The sequence below is a fragment of the Tachysurus fulvidraco genome, chromosome 20 (assembly GCF_022655615.1).
Source record: "Tachysurus fulvidraco isolate hzauxx_2018 chromosome 20, HZAU_PFXX_2.0, whole genome shotgun sequence".
Lineage (NCBI taxonomy): Eukaryota > Metazoa > Chordata > Actinopteri > Siluriformes > Bagridae > Tachysurus > Tachysurus fulvidraco.
In genome coordinates, this window is record NC_062537.1 from 8,656,246 (window position 1) to 8,668,681 (window position 12,436).

The window sequence follows — 12,436 nt, forward strand, 5'->3', positions numbered from 1 at the left end:
ATAACCACCTGCAAAAAAATCATGATTTCCTGATGATGAGTTTCTTTAATTATTTGCTTGCCCGTAAATTAAACATTTATTACAAATCTCTAACACAAAAGTCTGCTCTTAAATAACATTAAAGCTAATGACAATTTTAATAACACACAGCTCCAAGCAGTAGCCAAGATATAATTGTACAAAATATTATTAATGAGCCTAAAATTTAATCAGTTGCATTACGTTCATAAAATAAATCGGAGGGGGCTTTGAGTTCCCTGGCTGCAAAAAAGGTGAGATGTCCTGCTGTAGAAACCCACACTGGTGTTGTTCTAGTGAAGGAAGAGAACATCCTCATCACACTTGATTTCCTCCTGCTGTATTAGACAACACACTGCGGTCTGCAGCATTTGCTGCAGAACAAATCTCATTAATATAAGACATTTATTACATATATGTAACAGAAGGGAAACACACCCAGACAAAAGCTGAACTACAAGCAAGCGAGAATTTCCTTTTTAAAAATATAATAGCTATCAATAATGCCGTCCTTTCTCTTGCTTTTCTGTCTGCTAGTCCATTGTGCCACCGATACATTCACAAAAGCGTTTATAAAGACTAAAAAGTGAAATGAAAACATTTTGGAGAAGTTTAAAACATTACAAGACTAAACAGTCTGCAATCTGTTTTTTGTTTGAGAATGAATAAATAATTAATAAACATTTCTGCACAGCCATTTTAACCACCACTTCTATTCAGAGACCCCCATTTTGTGCAGCATTCATACAGATATGAATAAGAAAGAGGGAAAAAAAGAAAAATGTAAAATAAGATTTGTAATAATGATGCAAGTGTCTGACATTGACCTGGGTGTCAAGTCTGCGTTTAAAAGTGTCTTTTTGGTCTACACATTTTTTTTTTTTAAATATGAAAATTGTGTACAAATATTCAGACATGAAGCGACTACAGATAGAAATAAATAAACCGCTTGGCTTTGTATATATGGAAATACTGTGGTTTGTGTTTCTATCACACATTCACCGTAAAAAATAAAAAAAAAATCATTAAAAAAAATACAGTGTAATTCATTTAGATTACATTTGAGATATACCTGAACACTTAATTATGTAAAAACATATCAAGATCACATATTCCAAAAAGCACACTTATCTGTAAGCAGTACACACTTTTCCCAAGCTGCCTGATGCCACACTCAGAGCGAGGGCTTTTTCAGCAAACCAGTACAGTAAAGAAACCTTATTTAAATAGTTATTATGGAAATGTTAGAAACTGTGCATAGCAGCCTTTACAAATGCAGAACCTTCAACTATTTAAGTATTAGGTCTTCAAACACTAGTCACTCATTTCTATCCAAGTGTATACAGAAATGAGGAATTTATTATTAAAAGAAATAATTAAAAAAGTTCAAATGACTCTAGAGTCTTTTTAAAAAGTTCACAGCGAACTACTTCTAAAACCTACTGAGCTAAATTCCATGTCTTAAAGAGGGCACGGAAGGGAACACAGAGCAACACTGAGGTGAAATGAGATGTTAAAAGCAGCTCAGGTCGATATTTGCTTAAAATCTGCAGCGCATCGTGACCTGAATGTCAACAGGGCTACATCATATTCCAACAGTAATGAGGACTGACTTGTTCAGACCAGGCAGAGGAGAGTATTACACTCCCTATTTCACATTGTGAAGAAGCTCCGGGTCTGAACCACACCACGGCAGCCTACCTCCTGAGAGAAGAATGCCTTGGAATGAAAACGTCCGATTGCAGATAAAATGAATGCAGTTTTCTTTCAATTTTCCTTTTATTCAGTCTCACAATACAAAGCCCCACCTTCTCCACAATCTCATTTTCCTCCCATACTCATATCAGTAGAAGGGGAACATCTGTAGTCTCCTTCTTGAAATGTTAAATTGAAGTGGCCGTCTCTTCTCAGTAATAGTGGCAGATCTGCAGACGGCTGCCCGGGTCATTCTTGCCAGGGCTGAAGAAGGGTGAGACAGGTTCGTCAAAGTATGCCGCGAAGCTGTAGACCCGCTTCATGGTGACGGCGTCATAAAAAGCCACATGACCACGCTCATAGTCGAGGAAGACACCAACACGTGGAGAGCTCCAGTAATCAGCCACAGGCACACGTGCATCCTCTTCATTGGCGTACAAGCGGTCGTGTAGGCTCAGGCTCCAGTATCCGGCTGATGGTGACAGACTAACAAAGCCCTTGCGGTTGCTGCGTGCTGTTGTCACACCCAGGTACCACACTCCTTTGTCCCTCACATCTACCTCCCAGTAGTGTTGGCCACTGGAGTACTGCGCAGTAGCTAACACACCAAAGAAGCGCGTGAAGCGACATGGCAGGTCGGGTTCGTGTGAGCGTGCTCGGCCCTCCTCTACCTTTGTATCGAAGTCACTAATGGCCAAAGATGGGTGTGCTGTGTCCAGATCCAGCGTCAGGTTCTGTGGCACTGAATGCCAGAGGATGAAGTACATTACTTAAAGTACAAGTCTAAAAAGTGGAAAGCCTAAACTAGGGGAAATCAACAAAAGTGTCAAATTTGGTCTTACATTCATTCAGATGATCAATGATTATTAATGATTATTTATTCATGTTTTATGTTTAAGAAAGGCCACGCTGTTGAAAATGGTGCAGAGAGTATTTGCAAATGACTGCACAGCTCAAAATGTGTTACTCAGTTTTTTAATTTAGTAATGAGCTACACATTATACTTCTGAAACTTTTATACTTTTATGATATGGATCATCCGTGAAATAAGCTAGTTCCTGTTAAGAAAAGAGAAAAGAAATAGAGGCTGATTGAAGTATAAGACCAAAAAGCACCCAGTCATTCATACTGATGAAAATGGACACATGTAACATACACTATACAATACTATACTATACTGGAGTATACTATACAATGCTATACAATACACTATACTATACATGCTGATAAATACTATACTATAATGAATACTAGATACTATAACTGATATACATACTATATACAAATACTATACTGGTTTATCTATGCTTATTACATGCTTACAACTATACACAATACAATACTATACTATACTGGAGTATACTATACAACACTACACTATACAATGCTATACTGGGGTATACTATACAACACTAAACAATACTATACTGGAGTATACTATACAATACTATACAGGCTTATACTGCACTATATAATGCTATACTATTCTGGAGTATACTATAGAATACTACACTATACAATACTATACAATGCTATACTATACTGGAGTATACTATACAATGATATACTATACAATACTATACAGGCTTATACTGCACTATGCAATGCTATACTATACTATGATATACTATACAATACTATACAGGCTTATACTGCACTATGCAATGCTATACTATACTATGATATACTATACAATACTATACAGGCTTATACTGCACTATATAATGCTATACTATTCTGGAGTATACTATAGAATACTACACTATACAATACTATACAATGCTATACTATACTGGAGTATACTATATAATGCTATACTACACTATACAATACTATACAACGCTATACTTTACTATATTATACTATACTATACTACACTGGAGTATACTATACTATGATATACTATACAATACTATACAGGCTTTTACTGCACTATACAATGCTATACTATACTATTATACTATACAATGCTATACTATACACTATACTATACAATACTGAAGTATACTATATAATGATATACTATACTGGAGTTTACTATACAATGCTATACTATACAATGCTATACTACACAATACAACACTATACTGGAGTATACTATACAACACTACACTATACAATACTACACTATACTATACTGGAGTATACTATATACTGCTATACTATACTGGAGTATACTATACAACACTACACTATACAATACTATACAGTCTTATACTGCACTATACAATACTATACTATACTATACTGGAGTATACTATATACTGCTATACTATACTGGAGTATACTATACAATTCTGTACTGGCTTATACTGCACTATACAATACTATTCAATGTTATACTCTACAATACCGGAGTATACTACACTATACAACACTGTTTTATACTGAAGTATACTGCACTATACAACACTATTATACTGGAGTATTCTATACAATACTGAAGTATACTACATTTGTTATACTATACTATACTGGAGTATACTATACAATACTGGCTTATACTGCACTATACAATACAATACAATACATACTGCACTATACAATACTATACTATACTGGAGTATACTATTGAATACTGAAGTATACTGTATACTGCTATACTATACTGGAGTATACTATACAATTCTATTCTGGCTTATACTGCACTATACAATACTATTCAATGCTATACTATTCAATACCAGAGTATACTATACTATACAATACTGGAGTATACTACACTATATAACACTGTATTATACTGGAGTATTCTATACAATACTGGGGTATATTAAACTATACTATACTTAGTCATGGCCTAATGGTTAGAGAGTCTGACTCTCAACCCTAAGGTTGTAGGTTCGAGTCTCGGGCCGGCCACGACTGAGGTGCCCTTGAGCAAGGCACCGAACCGCCCAACTGCTCCCTGGGCGCCGCAGCATAAATGGCTGCCCACTGCTCCGGGTGTGTGTGTGTGTTCACTGCTGTGTTTGCACTTTGGATGGGTTAAAGGCAGAGAACAAATTCTGAGTATGGTTCACCATATGTAGCCATATGTCACGTCCCTTTCCCCTTTCCTATATTGGGGTATATTGCACTATACAATACTATACTGAAGTATTCTATATAATACTATTCTGGAGTACACAATACTGGAATATACTGTATCATACTATACAGTGCTATACTTCACTGTATTAACCTGGACTATCCTATACTGTATTAATCTGGACTATCTTATACTGTCAAGACTAGAATGTACTATGCATTACTATGTACTATCCATTAGCTACAGTATGTTTACATGCACACAGTTTCATCAATATGAATGAATTCAATCCAACTGCAGATTCCAAAAGTACTGTTTATACATACCCTACACATGGCAATCTGATTCACATTTCTGTTAACCTGTCTACACCTCTCCATTCAATCCAATCAAAATGTCATTCCGATAGAGCTCAATCAGATTAACCTGGCTTTGTTTGATAGAATTTTTTTAACATACAGTCATGGTTTTGGGTTTTTTAACGAATTTACTGGGCTGCAGGTGTTGACTCATGAACGGTGCTCTTTACTTACTTGTATGCAGCACATGCATCATCTTCTTCCACAAGATGAGCTGAAAGGGTCCAGTGAATTCGGTAAAATCAGGAGGACAGTTCACTGCCTGTACTGTAAGGTTAACATGACTTGGGCTAAAATCAAGAAAACAGCACCACAACAGTATTTACACACCCAAAACATATATGTATGCTCAAAAGTTTGCATACCCTGAAAGAAATTGTTAAACATTTCTTTTAATTTATTGGGCCTTTTATTTGGAAAATTTGACTGATAATGCAAAAAGAATTTTTTCTTATTTAAGGATAGTGGTCACGGAAGTCATTATCACAGTAGTTGTTGGACTCCTTTTTAAAACCTAATGATAACTGAAATCACAAACCCTGATCAAAAGTTTACATATGCTTGAATGTTCGGCTCACTACTGCAGGAGAATTGTTTGTGACACAAAGAAATTCCTACAAACAACTTCAAGAAAAATACAGGCTGCTCTTGAAAATAGGGGTGGTGTTGTTTCAAGGAGCACAATATGGACATACCCGAACACGAATGACCTGCATGGTTGAGTTGCCAAGAGAAAGCCATTACTGCGCCCATGCCACAAAAAGGCCTGTCTTCAGTACGCCAGACAGCAACAAGTTAAGCCTCACAACTTCTAGAGTCATTTTGAGTGATGAGACCAAAATGTAACTTTATAGTCACAACCATAAGTACTATGATTTGGAGAGGAGTCAGCAAGGCCTATGGTGAAAAGTACACCATCCCCACTGTAAAGCATGGTGGTGGATCGCTTAAAATTTGGTCAAGTTATGGGAAGTTAAATGCAGCATGTTATCAGAAAATACTTGCAGACAATTTGCATTCTATAGCATGTAAGATCTGCATGGGACACTCTTGGATGTTCCAAAGCACAAGGCAAGGTTGACTCTCCAATGGCTAAAGCAGAAAATGGTGAAGGTTCTGGATTTGGCCATCACAGTCTCCTGACCTCAATATCATTGAGCAACTTTGGAGAGATCTCAAACATGCAGTTTGTGAAAGACAACCAAGATATTTTCACACACACACACACACACACACACACACACACACACACACACACACACACACACACACACACACACACACACACACACACACACACACACACACACACACACACACACACTAGTTTCAACATGCAGTTCTCTACGTACCTTGAATATGCTTTGCTGATGCTCTGAAAAAGACATCCATAAGAGAACTGAACATGGAATTTAAAACAACACATATCATCATGCATGTGTGTGCATAAAAACACAAGTCAGGCGTACCTCAAATTTTGCTACCTCGCTGAGCTGGTTCTGAATTTCAGCGATGGCCTTGTCCACTTTAGCTGCCTCACTTTCTACCAGTTTCAGATTCTCATCTATCAGTGATATAGTAGATGCCTCCTCTGCCTCCAGCCTCTCCAACAATCTGTCCTTTTCATCCAGCAGGAACTGCACCAGGGCTCCCACATCATCCTCAATCTTCTCCTTCAGAGCTTGTTTCTTTAGCTGTGAGGAAGTAAACAGAACACATCTGCTAATTTGGCTTTAATTAGAACCTAAATATGGTGCTCGTGCTATGATGATGCTGCCACCAACACCATGCTTCACCAAGATTACAGAGTCTGCTGCATGCCTGCAATATGCCATTTACTCAGGGATAACTTCAGTATTACCACACTGCCATAAAGACCTGATTTAAAGTAAAGTAACACTGCTGTCCTCCCAGCCGGTTCTTCTATTTTTGCAGAAACGTTCTGAAGCTCTGTTAGAGTGGCCATTGGGTGTAGCTGCTGTTGGGGGCAGTTTGGCTAGACAGCAAACTTTAGTATAGGTTCTGGGATTGTGCAAGGAATTGTGTGATAGCTTTCAATGAAAATCTGATTCATGATGTGGTCTAAAAATTTGAGCTGGATAAAATTTTATGGAAAATTAAAATTGGCAGTTATTAATCGCTAACCAATCGTGACTCAGGAGCCAAGACCCTAATCGGCATGGTGGGTGCATTTGTAAACCTTGTAGTACAATTATACACCACCTAAGCAATGTGATTTTTTTTCTCTCTATCAATTTTTATTTATTTATTTTATATATAATGTTCTTGTTTACATTTGCAAGTACAAAATCCTAAATCATTGTGTGTGAAAAATGGACAATGCATGTGGATATACTGTATGCACTGGATAATAAAAACAAAACTGTCTAAATACTTATTTTCCCTCATTTATATATACTGGTTGCAGGATGGCATTTACTCACAGGGGAAATTCACACACTTGTTCACACACGACTACAATTTAGCACAGTCAGTTTGCCCATCTGCATGTTTTTGGAAAGTGAGAGAAATTTCACACAGACAGTAACCCGAGATCAGGTCTCCATCCGGAACCCTGGAGCTTTGAAACATCAATGATAATAGTAATGGAGTTATTCATTTTGTTGCTTAATCCTTATGTACATGGATATTTATAAACAGAAATACAAAAACCATGATGTGAGTGCAAGTTTAATTCTTACTTACTTTGACATCTGCTTTGGCTTGCTCATCTGTGGCTTTGACTCGGCTACACATAGACTTTTGCCAGTTTAGTTTGATGAGCCTCAGCTTTAGTCCCCCCTGTGTACAAAAGACAGCAAGTTCGGCAAACGAATAAGATCCTAACGGTAATGTCACAGTACCACAGACCTTTCAGAACTGCTGCCATGTTTATTACTCATCATTAGTGTATTGAAAACTGACACATTATGTATGATAGAGGAACTGTTACAGCTCACCTTCATGTCCTCAACAACTTCAGGTACAGGAGCAACGTCATGAAGCCTGAAAGCCATTAAATACACAACCATTCTTTATGTACAACCCAAAACTGTGACAATTATTATTGTATTCAAACTTACAGATAGATGTGAACTCCCAGTGACATTCTGGTTTCTAAAAAAAAGTTTTTGCATGACAACAAGAGCTTTATTTCAATGAGCATTATAATAATTGAGGAACTGTAGTCCTATTTGCTCTATTATTAAATAATAATCTGCTCTTGAGTAGAGATATTTCCATGTTATATTTGCTAATCCAGTGGAAATAAGGGCTCCACTCGCTGCATACGTGATGAGCACAAGCCATACCTGGTGAAAAGAAAAAATATGAGCTGCTGCAGAATGCCAGACTGTGCAGTACTTCTAGTTTCACTGCTCTCCCCATCCCCTATCTCTCCATCACCCACACCCACTACCTCTCTCACTTCTTCTAGCACCTCTCCCTGACCTCGGGCTTCATTCATGTTGCAGCCAAACTGAAAACAACAAAACATTTTTCTTTGTTTTTTCATGTTTGTGAAAAATAGAGCACTCGTTTTTAACGGGACAAACTATTCTGGAGCAATCATCAATTTATTTGGGTGCATCGGTGAAGTAACAAATGTGTGATGAATACTGAATGAACTAAAATGTTCAGCAGTTTTTTTTATTCAGCAACCTATTCAATAGTTACCCCCCGCCCGCGAGTTCTGTGAGATTCTGTGTTTGTGTGTGTGTGTGTGTGTACGCCTATTTTCTCTTGTTGAGCTGTTACCTGTTGACAGACATTCTGCATAAGCCTGATTTGCAAGCGGTCATTTTAATTTAACAGTCTTTGCGTGTGACTCTATGTAGTGTTTGTAGCCTTTCCAGATTATCTTCTGCAACCCTACTCCAGCACTCGTTTCTGATCACTACTGTATGTAGAAACCTTTAACACATGCATCACTGTCAAATCCTTCCATGCTTGGGCTGTAATTCTGTCAGACTGGTTTAAAAGGACCACATAAACGGAACACAAAGATACATTTCATGCCTGACTCCTAAGCTCATTACCATGCTCAGCAGGTGTATTATTAAGAAAATGACTTAACACCTTCCAGAACCAGAGCTGTATTATTACTGGTGTAAAAGCTGCACACTCTTTACCTGTGATCTCTCGACTCTCTGCACACCACACAGATGGGCTTTCTGTCTGTGTGGCAGTAGAGTTTAAGTTCCTCGTGGTGTCTCTCACATTTACCATCCGTTTTGGCTGGTTTGGCCGGTGCAGGAGGCCTACACGTCTTCAGACACTCAAACTCACTCAGTTTGTCCACCAGGTTCTTCACCAGGTAGTTCTTCGTGAAGCTCATTTTGCCAAACACCTGTGACACAAGCGTATAGGACAGAACAATCCTCATATCTCCTGCTTGTTCAATTTTGCTGTTCATGGACAAAAAGATGCCAGTCGAGAATATTTTTTAAAGTTTTGAGTTGATGTTTAAAGTTACCATCCTACACTTCATTTTAGAGAAGGCTATGCTTCCTCTAAAGTACATAAGGCAAGCCAATTGCATGTTTTCAGACTACTGTTCATGATGCATCATAGGACAGTTATTGGCTAATGTAACTGTGAGTGACCCAGGACAGAGAGTACAACTTCCCTCCTACCCAGAAACCAAAAACCCAACAACCAGGGACAGTATTAGCTCAGTGGTTAATGTGTTAGACTATTGCTCAGAAGATCGCGAGTTTAAATATTGTGCCCAATAAGCAGTAGTGAGAGCTCTGCAGTAGTAACTTGGCAGTATTAGGGTTTGAACTCGCAATGCTTTTCTGCCTGACATGATGATGATGATGCCTAACCCCCGACACATCTACTGCTGTGGATCTTATAGACTGGCCTGTTGCACAGGAATCTCTACATCTTCTTGGGGCTACCACACTTTTGACTCCCTGTCTGAGGCTGTGGATGATTCCACCTGGATAACATACAGATTTGTTCTTCCCCAAAACAGTCCATGCCCACTGTATCATCTCACTTGGATACTGTAAAATTGTACCAAGAAACTCCTGTTCACAATATTTTCAGTCTTATACCTTTTCGAAACTCTCAATACTGTTAGACTACAATATTCAGTTGCATTAAGGTATAATTCCACTATCCAACTTCACACAGAAGAGAAAGGGTTTTATTCGAAGACATATATTTCTCTCAATGCTTCCTCGCATGATGTCTCATGGAGTTTTTCCTTTTTTACTGCAGTATGTGGCTTATTCATTATATAAGTGTGTGTAAATGTCTTATAGCTATAAGAACCAAATAGAGTTTTCAAATATTTCAAATGAGCCACAGCTGTTAGGTGTTTTAGCTATAGCCAGTCAGCTAGATCAATTATCACCCATCTGATTCTCTATTTGTTGTTTATGTGACAGAAATGTAGCCTTATCCCATGGAGGTAAACAAGAATTACACATCTTATAAACCTGTAAATAATAATAATAAACAAACAAATAAATAAATTAATAAATAATAATAATAATAATAATAATAATAATAATAAGACACTCTGCTGTTTTTGAGGTCCACTGTTCAAAAAAAATAAATAAATGAAGTTAGACGTTTTTGGTATGTTTGTTATTGATTATTCCAGTGATGTCAGTGGCGGTGAGAGAATTCTCCTGATTAACTGGACAGGACATGTAAACAATACCCACCATCCGACACTCTGGACACTGATAGCCGATGTCGTCTCCTCCGTTTTCTTCCCAGTGCATTAAAATGCACATGCGGCAAAAGTTGTGACCGCATTTTAAAATGACTGGGTCGTCAAAATAATCCAAGCAAATGGCACAAACCAATTCCTTCTGTAATTCCCCCTTTGTATCTGGAGCAGTAGCCATGTCACTAAACCAGCAGCTTCCAGTAGAGTGCGACAGGCAGACAGGATAGAAACGCTCGCGAGAGGGCAGTACACAGGAACTGATGACGTAGTACACACAAAAGTAGTTAAAACCAAATGGCTCGGTACATGTCTATATTATGGAAATTTACTGATTATGTTGAGAAGGATTAGTAACTGTGTAGGCAGCGTTCTTTGTCCTCTTAGCTGTGCAAAGAACCTCTATAATAATAATAATAATAATAATAATAATAATAATAATAATAATAATAATAATAATAATAATAATACTTGTTAATATAATAATAATAATAATAATAATAATAATAATAATAATAATAATAATAATAATAACAACAACAGCAACAATCATTAGTATTATTGTTGCTGTGGTTGTTATTATTATTATTTTATTATTTTATTTTTAATCATTATCAACAACAGTAATCATCATCATCATCATCATCATCATCATCATCATCATCGTCATCATTAATATGGTTAACATTAATACTAATACTAATATAAATTACTATTAGTACTAACTAAAGTAGTGGGTTAGGGGTGAAGCATAGAAAGGGAAACAGGTCATAGAAAAAAATGTGACAAATGTGAAATATGATAGAGACTGAATCAGAATCAGAATCAGCTTTATTGGCCAAGTGTGTTGACACACACAAGGAATTTGGTTCTAGCTGTTTGTGACTCTCAAAAGTACAGATATAAATAACATTATACTATACAAGATAATACAGACTATTGTGGTGGAAATTTCTAATCTAAAGATGTTTATAAGGCCTTGTCCTTCTATGCTTTTACATTGTATCTGTAGTGACCAGAGACTGACATTGTCATCGGTTGTTTTCTTAAGATTTTGTCAAGGGCAGTAGGGACTGGAGACGAAATGTCGGGAATTAGGCATAAACAAGTAGTAGGCCTCTAGTAGGTCTTCTAGCAGACCTTTGTCTGATCCAGATTATCTTGATCAGGAGATTAGCATGCGGTGATTTTGAGCCAATGATTGATGATGTTTTGCTTTTACATATCTTCTTTACTTGAGTTCTGTCTATAAAATCTTGATGTAATCAATGATCGGGGCCCTTCATCTCTCATGCTATATGCGGAGTGTTGGGTCCTGCTGCGCAGCTGAGCACAATAAATTGTGAAACCTTTTTTACTCTTGCCCGTGTCTACCAGTGTGATACTTTAAATCTCTCAAACCTCAGAACTTCCATCGACACTCTACAAGAAAATGCAGACGATGTAATCCTGAAGAGGATCTAAGGGACATTCTGACTAATACGAGGACAAGCACTGGTAACACTCTAGCACCACCACTGGTTCCTTTCTGGACCTAATTTGGGAGTATATTTTTTCTGGTAATAACTTATATTCAAAATGTAAAAGCCAAACATTTTTGGATATTCCCTGTGCAAGACTCACAGACAGACAGACAGACAGAAAGAC

The 12,436-nt window shown here is 37.3% G+C and overlaps 1 protein-coding gene across 2 annotated transcripts; it reads right to left on the bottom strand.

The window, feature by feature from the left end:
* Window positions 1–19: 19 nt before the first annotated feature.
* trim47 (tripartite motif containing 47) lies at window positions 20–11,036 on the bottom strand. 2 transcript variants are annotated; one of them, XM_027171767.2, is made up of 8 exons: window positions 10,785–11,036; window positions 9,234–9,451; window positions 8,064–8,109; window positions 7,810–7,905; window positions 6,573–6,797; window positions 6,456–6,478; window positions 5,278–5,393; window positions 20–2,455 (listed from the first exon to the last, which is right to left on the bottom strand). In XM_027171767.2, exons 1-8 carry the CDS (start codon window positions 10,968–10,970, stop codon window positions 1,926–1,928), a joined length of 1,440 nt encoding a protein of 479 aa, XP_027027568.1. In that variant the 5' UTR covers window positions 10,971–11,036; the 3' UTR covers window positions 20–1,925. The 2 variants fall into 2 exon arrangements, with proteins under 2 accessions (XP_027027568.1, XP_027027567.1); XM_027171766.2 differs by having other exon boundaries at window positions 6,456–6,502.
* Window positions 11,037–12,436: the final 1,400 nt, after the last annotated feature.